Source organism: Pogona vitticeps, chromosome 6 (assembly GCF_051106095.1).
Source record: "Pogona vitticeps strain Pit_001003342236 chromosome 6, PviZW2.1, whole genome shotgun sequence".
Lineage (NCBI taxonomy): Eukaryota > Metazoa > Chordata > Lepidosauria > Squamata > Agamidae > Pogona > Pogona vitticeps.
In genome coordinates, this window is record NC_135788.1 from 94,840,186 (window position 1) to 94,852,253 (window position 12,068).

At 45.3% G+C, this 12,068-nt stretch overlaps 1 protein-coding gene across 3 annotated transcripts in view; it reads right to left on the minus strand.

Annotated features, from left to right (window-relative positions):
* Window positions 1-12,068, minus strand: part of MLLT6 (MLLT6, PHD finger containing) — a 120,054-nt gene that overhangs the window by 9,028 nt on the left and 98,958 nt on the right. For 2 of the 3 annotated variants that reach the window (XM_073004294.2, XM_073004293.2), the window contains exons 15-19: window positions 11,042-11,230; window positions 7,456-7,544; window positions 5,646-6,013; window positions 3,998-4,106; window positions 602-958 (exon numbers count right to left, since the gene is read on the minus strand). In XM_073004294.2, the coding sequence (XP_072860395.2) occupies window positions 602-958; window positions 3,998-4,106; window positions 5,646-6,013; window positions 7,456-7,544; window positions 11,042-11,230 (1,112 nt within the window). The remainder of the gene's footprint in view (window positions 1-601; window positions 959-3,997; window positions 4,107-5,645; window positions 6,014-7,455; window positions 7,545-11,041; window positions 11,231-12,068) is intronic. The other variant, XM_073004295.2, reaches the window with a different exon arrangement.

Genomic DNA, 12,068 nt, shown 5'->3' on the forward strand with positions numbered 1-12,068 from the left:
TGACCACGTGATGCAAGGGCAATTAGTTTTCCAGCCTGAGCCCAATCTAGACTTTTTGCCCAGCAGCAGGGCTAACCCTTTTGAAGGCTGGGCTGGAACAATTTCCCAACAGACCCACAGTTCACTGGCAACAAAAACCTTCCTTAACCTAGCACCCTCCATATGCATCAGATCACATTTCTTATCAAGGCCTATGCTGGCTGGGGTGATAGGGTGCTGATTTCATGAAAGGTGGTCTATTTTAACCCCCTTCCTTCAGTCATCTTCCTACCATAACTCCCCACTCATTTGTTTTTCCACTTCTCAGAATGTCTTATATTTCATTTTCCAGCCTTCATCCTCTCTGCTCCCAAATCCCTTCTACCTCTGTTGCAACTCCTGCTAAAGCAATACATCATCATAATTTGCCCCTTGACTATGAATACAGTTCCCCCTGAACCAAAACGGCTTTGTACTGGCTTTTCTATGCCATCTGCCCTCAACCAAGTAGTGGAGTTCCTTTTTCATATACTGGAATATTTGTGAACACTCTGTGACCATCACAGGAGCTGAGCCATTAGCAAGCAATCCCCTGTTTTGTTTTTTAGCAAAAAATACCCACCATTCCTTTCTGACCACCGCCATCTGCCTGCAAGTTGAGGAAAGGGTTTGTTTGTGCGGTTAGGACAGGCGGGATAGCTGCCCCTGCTGCAGCTGACATCAGGTTGTTGCCAGGAGTACTGAGCGGTGAGGAAGCCATCAAGGAACTAGCCTGGTTGAGCTGCTGAGGGGAGATAGAGGCCAGAAGGGTGCTGTTGGCAGCTGATGATGCCGCACTGTTGGAATGGAGGAGGGACGTGGAAGTAGCTGTCCCAAGGCCAGACAGGGGCAACTGGGAGGAGCCGGTCATCTGGAGGCGCTGCAGCTCCCTTTTCTGCTGAATCTGTTGAATCATCTGGAACACCAAAGTCTGCTGCTCCTAGGAAATGAATTAGAGAGACCTGTTGCAGAAGGACTTTCACACCTGCCCCTCCACACCACTAGGAAAAAAAAAGATCTCGAGAAGGAAGAGCCCTGGACTCCTTCTGTATATTAATTCTGGGGCCTAGGGCCAATTGCCTCTGATCACGTCTAAAATGGTTCCCCCACAAGGACATTTTTAAAAAATATGTGGGGATACACAGTCCAACCATGTGCAGTGTGCCCTTCCTTTGTGAAGAGAATCCCCCACCTTGCCTAGCCAGAGGCTCTCCTTGTGTCCTATGTAATGTGGTACAAATCCTCAGCCAGCCTTCCTGCCTTAGCATAGCAGTATTCCCAATCATTCTGCTACCCAAGAGGAGGCCTGGAATAGATGCTGAAAGAAAGTTACAACGGTGCCTCGCTAAACAGTTACCCCGCATGACAGTTTTTTCGCTAGACATTGACTTTTTGTAATCGTTATAGCAATTCGCAAGAGTGATTCCTATGGAAGAATTTCACTGGACAATGTTTGGTCCCTGCTTCGCAAACTAATTTTCACTAGACAACGCTCGCAAAACGGGTGTTTTCAGGACCTAAGCTTCGCAAGACAGCTAGTTAATCAGCTGATCAGCAGTTCGCAAAGTGGCTTTCCTATGGCTGATCTTCGTTAGACAACAGCGATTCTTCCCCACTGGAACGCATTAAACAGGTTTCAATGCATTCCAATAGGGAAATGCTTTTCGCTAGACAATGATTTCGCTAAACAGTGATTTCAGTGGAACGGATTATCATCGTCTAGCGAGGCACCACTGTACTAGACTATGTTTGGTTCAGACCTGATCAGAAAGCCATTGTTTCTCATGGATGAGTGATCATAGAATCTCACAGCCTACGCTGCCCTCTCTACCACGTTTGCAAGCACAAAGATATTGCCAACGTCCACTTCTGCTTTTGAACAAACCACAGTTCTTTGTTACATCCAAACCTCTGGAACCATGGTTTGCCTCAGAGCTAGTTAGTGAACAAACTAAGACTGGAATCCATGTTTAATCCTGTTTTCTTCTTCTTCCTTACTTAATAATAGTTGCCGACATAGTTAATGAACAAATTAAGGTTGGAAGCCATGTTTGATTCTGTTTTTTTCCCCCTTCTTCTTTACTTAGAATTGATAGTTGACTTATCTTCCGTGAAGGCTGTGACTACACTGGGAATAAATATTTTTTATTTATTTAAAATGTTTTTATCCCACCTTTCTCCTTAAAAAGAACCCAAGGTGGCAGGAAATACTATGGGTTTGAGATGAGCTGATTCACAATTTAAGCTGTTGATCACATGATGCAAAGCAAAACGAGAATCAGCTCAGAGTCCCCACCCCTAAATCTGTAGTTTTCCCCCTCAACTACTTGGGCTTCTGATTTTTAAAAGCCAGATCCTTTTGCATCGGTTCAGAATATGATCACCTGAACTGATGCAGGAAAGGATGACCTGAGCACCCCTCCACACAGACACACACACAGAGAGAGACAGACACACACACACACACACAAAGCAGTGCTTCTTCAAAGCACCTTTCCCCTTGCCTCACAAGGGAGGATGAGCCATGCACGCACACAACCAACACCAGAACACACTCACAGGGGGAAAAGCCTTTCTCTATGCCAAAGCTTTTCTTTGTTTTTTCTTTTTTTAACAGTTTGTCCTCTGTGGCAAAGAGTCTTGTTTTGTTTTTGTTTTTTAAGCAGTTTCAAAACAGAGAGCAAAGCTTCTCTATGGACATCAATAATGTTTTGTTTTTTTTGTAAAGCTAGCAAGAGAAAATGAGGGGAAGGGGAAGCATTTTTAACACCTTGTTAACAGCTGTTTGTTGTAACAGCACCACCTTCAGGGCTATAGGTAGAACTGCAAGAAAAAGACCTAACAAGCTTTTTCTTCTCTTCCTGCGTAGCCACCTTAGTCAGACCCAAACTCCCCAGTTCATCTTCGCGGTGAGAGAATTCGCATTTCCGCCTGTAGAGCTGCACCCTAAGTTGCTCTATCCTCTTTTGAAATGCTTCTTCTACCCTTACCTTATTGACTTTTCTTCTCCATCCAAGTCTTACCCAAACTGTTGAACCTACTCCTCCCTTCTGATACTTTTGCGTTTTTGGTACCTACTAAACCACAACATGCAATGTGTTCTACTGTTCCGGCATCAAGTGTTAGAAGAAGACTAGGACCAAGACACCTCTGACTGTCTCTGAAACAATCAGATTGTCTCTGAAACACACACAGGAAGCTTAGGAACAAAGTTAAAATTAAAAGAAATTTTTAAAAAACATTTAAAACATTTTAACACCTCCCCCCTCAACATTGCCTAATTAATTTTGATTTTTTTCTTTTCTTTTTTAAGAAAATGAAGCAAGACTAACAGCTGCTGGATAGAAGGAAGGACACTCTTTCGACCCCACCAAAAACTAAACCGGAAGTGCCCTTCTAAAGAAAGGCCAGTTTTGGCCATTTCAAGGCCTAGCATGGCCCAGGAGGCAGGAATTTTGAATCTAGGCCACCCCTGACCTAGGCAATTGTCATAAATTCCATGTGGGTCTGTGAGTGGCATTTGCCAAAGGGCACTCAAACCACTCTAGTGTTTGATGAAAAGAGGAAAAGTGCTTCAGCAATGATTTTCATCCTCTCACCACTGGATGCTCCCTTTGAGAGCCATTGCTCTGTTTCCTATCTGCATGCTGCTCAAAGTATTAGAAATCGCTGCCATTTCTAGAAATGGAAAAGTTACTTTTGGGGACTGTAGGTCCTAAAATCCTCCCAGCCAGCATGCTAGAGGGATTCCGGGACCTTTCGTCTCCTAAAATGATTTTTCCTGAGTTCTGAATCTTTCTTCCCTCAAGAGTCATTGACCGTATTCTTCGCAAAGCTTCCGCTTGTTTTGCCTCCCACTGTCCTGGAACGGCCTTTTCAAGTGCAAAAAGCCGATTTCACCAATAACCCACCAGTGCCCTTGTCTGGGACAACAGTGGGCACAGCCAGCAGCTGCGTCAGAAGTAGAGGCGGTACGTACTGCGTTGAGCGGCTGTGAGGTAAGGAGCTGTTGCAGCTGCTGCAGCTGGAGTTCGTGCTGGTTGAAGAGTTGCCTTTGCTGCTCCGTCAGGTGGCTCGTGCTGGGCATGCTGGGAAAAAGGCAGGAGGGGCAGAAAGGGCCAGTTAGCTCAAGGAAAAAGAGAACTGAAAATGGCGGGCTGTGTGTGCTTCACCACAAGACATTGGCCCCTGAGGTAAACAATTCAAATAGCATTTGTCCTTTTCCACATTATTTCTTCCACTGAATAAGAGGCATTATCAAATAAGCAGTTCTCCTTCACAAACCTCACTGGAATGAACCAGAGCTGATTACTGAGGCTTTGAGTTGAAAGTTGAAATTTGGTGTGATCTGGCCAGTGCTTAAAAGAGCCTCATCTTCAGTGCAATCTATTTTAACTCAAGCACTCACCCGCAAAGGGCAAACAAAGAGCTACTCTGCATCTCAACAAATTGTCCCAACAAGATGGCACGCCCTAGCCCTGTGCCAGAATGATAGGGACTAGACATGTATACAAAGGCTGCTGGCATAGGTGGCCTGTCCGATTACCACCTTCCCCCAGAACCCAGTAGACCACTTACCACATGGCCCACATGGCCATCGTCATCTCCTGTGCCTCAATGGTGGCAGTAGCCTGTCTGCCACAGCCCTGCCTCCCTGCTTGCCCGGCCACTCCAGCAAGGGGGCAGGAAGACGAGTCTCCCTGCTCAGCCACAGAGTGGCTGGGCAAGCAGGGAGGCAGGGCTGCGGCAGATGGGCTGTTGCAGCAATTGAGGTGCAGGAGGTGACACCGGCCCCATCTGCCATGCACCGCATGGTGGTCCGGTGGATTCCAAGGGTGGGTGCTGATCCGGCTGGCCAGCTGCGCCAGCGGGCTTCATATTTGTCTAATAGGGACCGGCTCTTAAAGGGAAAGAACAGATCGTTTCAAGTTGAAACACAAGGAGAAGTAGAAACACAAGTGGACAAGGTATTTGTTTCCAAGCTAAACAAGAGCTATCAGGGAACCATGTATCATAACTATATGCCGGTGTGGACAGGGTATTTGTCAATAAACCGCTATTGTCACCCCCACAGCAGCAGCCATGGACACAAGCCTCATGCTGCCACATTTCTCAATACAAATTCCAGGTTTTAATACAGAACTAAACCACAGAACATTACATGTAAACAAATGTAGAAACATAACAGGACCAACAGGAGGAGGTGAAAGCTGAAAGCTCATTTGGGCAGCGATTTTAGTAGTAGGATACAGCATATTTGACATTTACAACAAGAAAATGCATTATTCTATGAACTGAGCTTTAAACAAACTTTAAATTAGGAGTGGGGAACCTTTGAGCCACTGGACTTCAACTTTCAAAAGCCCTAGCCATGATAGTGGAAAGGCACCAAATTAAAGGACTTGTAATCCAAATGATCTGAATGGCATTATATAAATCATGGGTGCTAGGCCAAGTAAGTAGCATCTTTTTGGACACTGCATACCAGAGTCTAGAAAAGTTCCCTTTGGGGACCACAGCACCCAGAATCCTGCAGCCATCTTGGTCCCCTAGTTCTAAACTCAGTGGCAAATCCACCTTCAAAATTATCATTTCCTTCTCTCATCCTTTGCTTCCCTGAGCCTTACCTGTTCTGGCTGGTAGAAAGCTGGAGGTTCGGGGTCTGTGCCAAGAGAGGATTCTGTGCTTGGGCAGCCACTGTGCCATTTAAACTTCCTAGGATGCCATTGATAGGAACCTGCTGTCCTCCTGCCAGATTCCCAAGGAGACCATCCACCAGGCTGTGACTGGCCGTTGTCCCTCCCCCATGAATGGACCCCATGGCCCTGGCCAAGCCATTCACAGGGGGCTGTTGCTGTTGTTGCTGCTGCTGCTGCTGGATCCCAGTAGCCAAGCAGAGGGAGGCAGGGCTCTGTTGCAACAAAGGTAGTGGGGGAGGCGTACTGTGGAAGGACAGGGAGGAGCTGCTTCGGCTCGGGCAGCCAGAGTGAGGATCCTGGTAGAAAAGAAAAACAAGTACAATCAGGACAAAGACACAAGCTTTGGATATATAAATAATTTCCCTTATTCTGCCCAATTCATTCCAGTTTCAGGTGCTGAGGAGATGAAGCCATGATGGGTCCAAAAACCTCACCCCACCCCGGACCATTACAAATTTTATTTTTGCTACTGTTGGGGTTTTTACAACCTCGCATGCTGCCTTTAGCAGGTTTGGCTGGGAGGGACCTTACTGAGCTGAGATTACTATCAATTTACCCAGAACTAGTCAATCTTCTATCTCTACCTCTGAATTCAAAGGAAGGCCCACCTCTCTGCTCAGTGCCTTTTTCTCTCTGTGTTGTCCGCTGGCAGTTAGTGAGCCTTTTGAAGTCTTTTGCTAAAAGCAGTCAATCATGTTTGTCAGGTGGTTGTTTGATCTGTTTGACTGTAAGTAATGAAACCTTTTATTCTTTCTCTTACTAATATCTCAGGGTTAGCTATTGAATCTGTAAGTGCCAGTTGATGAGAAGAAGGGAAACTTTGTTGAACTTGAAGTCATTCTGCTCTGTGGATCCCTGCACTTCTGCTGCATAGCTAGAGGAATTTAACCAGAAGTTCAGAACTCTGCAACATTTACCACCCATCTAGCTATTGGGATTCAACAAGCACTGTGCACATATTCAGAAGTGCATCTTTGTAGCACATGGGCTAGAAAGCAAAGATCTGCAGAAAGCTGCACACGGATTCAAATATTACATTCTGCAAAATTGTGGCAAACACATAACTAGCACTCTATATCAGTAAGTGAGCCAGAATTGGTAAATGTTTTCTTTCCAACGACAAGCTCCAGAACTCCCAGACCTTTAGAAGGTTCTACAGGTAATAATCCATTATACAGTTTACAAACTTTGGATTGAGCATGTGCTTTGCCTACGAAAGGTCCAAGGTTTACTCCTTAGCATCCCTGTAAAAATCCCCGCAGAGAGCTTGTATTAATCAGAACAAATAGTAATGGGATAGGCCAGCAGTGGAGACTTCCTGGTATTGTTGGACCACAACTCCCATCAGCCTCAAACATTATAGTCAAAGGTGACGAATCATGGGAGCTGCAAGCTCCCATTGTGTAGGGAGATTTATTTCTAGCCCAGGAGAGATGAACCACTAATCTGATTCAGAATCAGTCTGTTTCTTGTCACACATCTTAACAGACTGATAACATTCAGCCACTTACAGTGGTATCAAAAGAATGAGCATAATTCTATATGACTTTTGAACAGGAGGTCCTTGGGATGAGGACACAAACAAAATTTCAAACAGATGAAATCTCGTATTAGATGGACTGCCAAAACCTTATTATGTTTCAAGGGGAAGGTAAGTCCTTGGTACAGACACTTCTGGCCGGTGGTGAGGGCCTGCTGACATACATTCCGAAGGTGAACAGAAAGATACATTTTGTACCTCAGAGGATGTAGAGAGTGAGTTCTCCATGCCAAAGCTATTCTTGCAGGGTGGGCTCTTGCTGATGCTCAGGGAGTCACTGTTGCACACTACAGAGGAAAACAGAACGGCAGGTTACTCACCTGTAATTGTAGTTCTTTGAGTGGACCTCTGATTCACACTGCGGGTTATCCGTGCCTGTGCGGAGCCTCTTCGGAATATTCTAGAGCTTCTGCGGTAGCAAAAAACCCACATCAGAATAGACCCCTCCCCCTCAGTATAAGTAACTTGGCGCCAGGACTCTCCCTCCATGTCAACCGCTGCAAGGAGAAAAATATTGCATGGCGTGACAGAGGGGAGGTCGGGTGGAATGTGTGAATTACAGAGGTCCACTCGAGGAACTACGATTACAGGTGAGTAACCTGCCGTTCTTCTTCGTGGCCTCTGTGAATCACACTGCGGGTGACTAGCAAGCTGTCTTACCCGGAGGCAGGGTGTCACGCCAAGGCGGAAGCCAAAACTGCACGTCCGAATGCTGCATCAGACTTTTGTCGAACATCTAGTCTATAATGTCGGACGAAGGTAGGTGGTTGTGCCCACGTAGCTGAGGTGCAGATGTTGGGAAGAGGCACACCATGTAGGAATGCTGTAGAGGCCGCCAACGCCCTGGTGGAATGAGGGCGAATAGCTTGAGGGACCGGCAAGCTGGTATGCAAGCCGAATTGTAGAGGCAACCCAGCGGGAGATTGTCTGGAGATGACTTGTAGCCCCTTGTTAGGGAGCTGATAACTGACAAAAAGACGTGGGGAATGTCAAAAGGGTTGCGTTTGTGAAAAATGAAAGGAAAGGGCCCTCTTGACGTCCAAAGTATGAAGAAGTCATTCATGGGTTGTGGATGGTGATGGAAAGAAAGATGGGAGGACGAGTGGTTGAGAGAAATGAAACTGAGACACCACTTTAGGGAGGAAGGAGATATCGAGGAACAGCTTTACTTTATCAGGATAGAATTGTATATAAGGATAATCATGGCATAGGGCCGCAAGGTCGCTTGCTAGGCGAGCTGAAGTAATTGGAACGAGAAAGGCTGTTCTGAAGGAAATTAGGCGGAGATCTGCTGAGGCCAGTGGTTTGAACGGACGTTTTGTGAGTTGTCGCAAGACTAATGTCAAGGACCATGGTGGAGAGGGCAAGTGAACATCGGGGTAAGCGTGTGACAATCCCTTAAGAAAGCGTTTGAGTGTGGGATGTCTGAAAAATCGAGCCACCAGAGAGGTCGGTGGTTGGTACGAGACAATTGCTGAGAGATAGACGAGAGAGAAAGACCAGAAGATTTCAGAGGGAGCAAATATCGGAGGACCGTGAAGAGAGATGGGTTGACGGCAGGAAGGAAAAGTGCTGTAGTAAAGGATTGAAATCTTTTCCATTGATACAGGTAAACTTTCCTAGTAGAGGGCTTCTTTTCTTGATGGAGAACATCAATCAAGGAGAAACAATCCTCCACGCTGCCAGGTGCAGAGCAGGTAAGTCTTAGAAGTTTTCGATGAAGTGGAAGGTGCATCAGAGTGAAATGGAGTAGTGGAGGAACGATGTTTTGATGATTCTGCAATGGCTTTTTCCATGGCTTTGACTTGTGAGGTGGTTTTACATGCAGTTTGAGCCATAGGTTTTGCCAGTTGCAAAGACTGTTCCCAGAAGCAGATTTTTGTGTCGAGATAGGCGGGAAGGGAGAACTCCTCATTTGAAATTTTTACAATGAGGGCATGAGGAGGTTTGATGCGCCTCGCCTAAACGAAAAAGGCACTTTGTGTGACCCTCCGATAGCGGGATCTTGTTATCGCAAATCACGCAGTATTTGAATGGGCCCAAAGGGGCCATGAACAACAAAGAGAAGAAAAAATTGGAGGGAGGAAGGTGGAGGGGGGTGCGATGGCCGGAGGCCGAGGCATAGAGAAGAAAAACTAAAAACAGTACGGTGGTACTTCATTAGAAGACAACCTCACAAAACAACAAATCTGCATGATGACGAGGTTTTGCGATCACTATAGCGATTTGCAAAACAGTGATTCCAATGGGCGATTTTCGCTTGACGATGATTTGGTCCGTGCTTCGCAGACTTTTTTTTGCAAGACGACAATTTTTACAGCCGATTGGTGGCTTCGCAAAATGGTTTCCCTATGTTTTCAAGACTGATGATTCACAGGACTGCCATTTTCACAGCTGATCGCGCTTCGCAAAATGGCTGCCCTATGGGCAATCTTCGCAAAATGATGACTATTCTTCCCCATTAGAACGCATTAAACGGGTTTCAATGCATTCCAATGGGGAAATGGTTTTCGCACGACGATGATTTCGCTAAACAGCGATTTTCACAGAATGAATTATTGTCGTCATGCAGGGCACCACTGTATATGTAACTTTGATTACTAATAAACAGAAAAAGATTTTTTAAGTTCAGCAGTAGAAATTGACTTGTTTCACTTTCAGACTCACAGAAGACAGACGTAAGAGGCTCTTCAATGCGGCGGTTGAAAGAAACTGAAGGGAGAGTCTTGGTGCCAAGGTACTTATTCTGAAGGGGAGGGGTCTATTCTATTGTGTTTTTTGCTACCACAGAAGCTTCTATTCCAAAGACGCTCCATGCAGGTGCGGATCACCCACAGTGTGATTCACAGAGGCTACAAAGAAGAACCAGAGCTTTTCCATGCTGCTCCTTTGCAGCTGCAAAACATCTGTCAACATTGACTTAAGGCCAGGCTATAGGAGATATTATATATGAAGTTTGGCTTTGAGTGCATTTTTTTTCCTTTGAAAAACAGCCAGGGGATAAGAGGGGGGAGTCCATGCCTACCATTTTTAATGGAAAAAAGAACACCTACTGAAACTATATAGTAAGGTATGGCTCCACCCCCTCCACTAGGCACATTCCAAGTCTAAAAGACAAAGGGCAGCCCTCCTCCCCTGAGGGTACAGGCTGGAAACTTCATGTTTTGGACTGGAACTCATAGAACTCCATAGCTATGCTGGCTGTGGGATTCTGGTAGTTCCCAAAAGAAAATTCTCCAGTATCTGGATTCAGGACCAATCCAGATCAGACATCCTCCTTGTGGTTATTACTTAGAACACTCCTGCCCTTAAGGGTTAACATCCAGTAATGCTTGCTTTTAGTCTGCCTATCACCACACATATCTGAGTTTGGGGTCATCCAAGTCACACAGCTAACAATCCATCAGTGTGTCTCGCTGGCAGGTCTATGCCTCTTGTTTCAGTGTCTAATTAATCGCTCAGTGTGTACAGCACTTTCTACTTCCCTACTCTGGAATCTGGCAAAGAGCGGAAAACAAATGCAAATTTTAAAAACCAGCGTAAAGCTTAAAGGCACCGAGCATAAAAAACATATACTCATAAGAGAACAGTAAACAAATGCAAAACTTTTAAAAAGCAGTTGATACTAATCCCAGAAATACCCATTAAAAGCCCTGATGAATCAAAATGTGCCTGCCTAATGACTGAACAAGATAAAAGCTGAAACCTTCTGAACTTGTCAGAGTGGGCCATTCTACAGATAGAAAGTTACCATGGAAAAGTCCCACCGATGTGGTTTTCTTACCATTAGGAGCCAAAATGTACTGGGTTTGGCCTGAGGGGCCATTGCTGGTGGTCACCACAGGGAAGGGAACAGAGAGCTGGACGTTCAGAAGCTGCAAGCGTTCCTTTTTAGCTGCCAAAGTCATGATCTGCTCCTGGAGGCGCTGGTTCTCCTTCTGCAGAGAATGAAGGGCCTTGAGCATTTCTACAACTGCAAAAAACGTGGGTGAGAAGTGGGGCAGGGAAGGGAGAGAAGGGGCAGAGAGGGATGGGGAAAAACAACAGCAGTGACACAGTTAAAGTATATGTGAAAGAAGGATGATAGCAAAACAGTACATTCAATGGAGCTGACAAGGCTACCCTAGAACACTTCACTGTCTGCTCTCTAAAAAAGCAGCCTCATTCAACAATTACATTGGCAGCTCACTATTCTTTCAAGGAGCTCTATGTATTTTCCTCAAAAACCTTCCGTTTAGTCGTCGTCATCATCATCATCATCATCATCATCATCATCTCAAAACTCCCTAGCTAGAAGGGATGCATCAATGAGTCCAGGCCCTGTCAAGGACACACAGTAGGGAATTGAGCTCCCAACTTCCAGATCTGCAGCCAGAGACCTAAACCATTTTGCACAAAAAAAGCCGTGCATTTTGCACATAACTTTGTACTATGTGCAAAATACAAAGCTTTTCATGCACTCCACCTTTTTGGGGAGGGGGGGCGGTCGATGTTGCTGTTGACAAAAAAGAAAGGTACTCTCACTTAGGAAACAATGTGCAAGTGTGTCTTACATCCTTACTGCTACCATTTGTATCCATTTGTTTATAGAGTTTATACGGTCAGTATCAGCAATTGGAAGGTTACCTTTTAAAAGTAATCCATCCATCTAATTGCTTTTCTTTAGAAACTTGTTGCATTACTCACTACTTTTTTTGTTATTGTTTGTTTGTTTGATAAGAGAATGGCAATAAACTTGAAAGCTTCCATTCAAACTGCCTCTAAAAATAATTAAAATTGCCCTCCGAAAGGAATTGTAAAAGTAGCTAGAA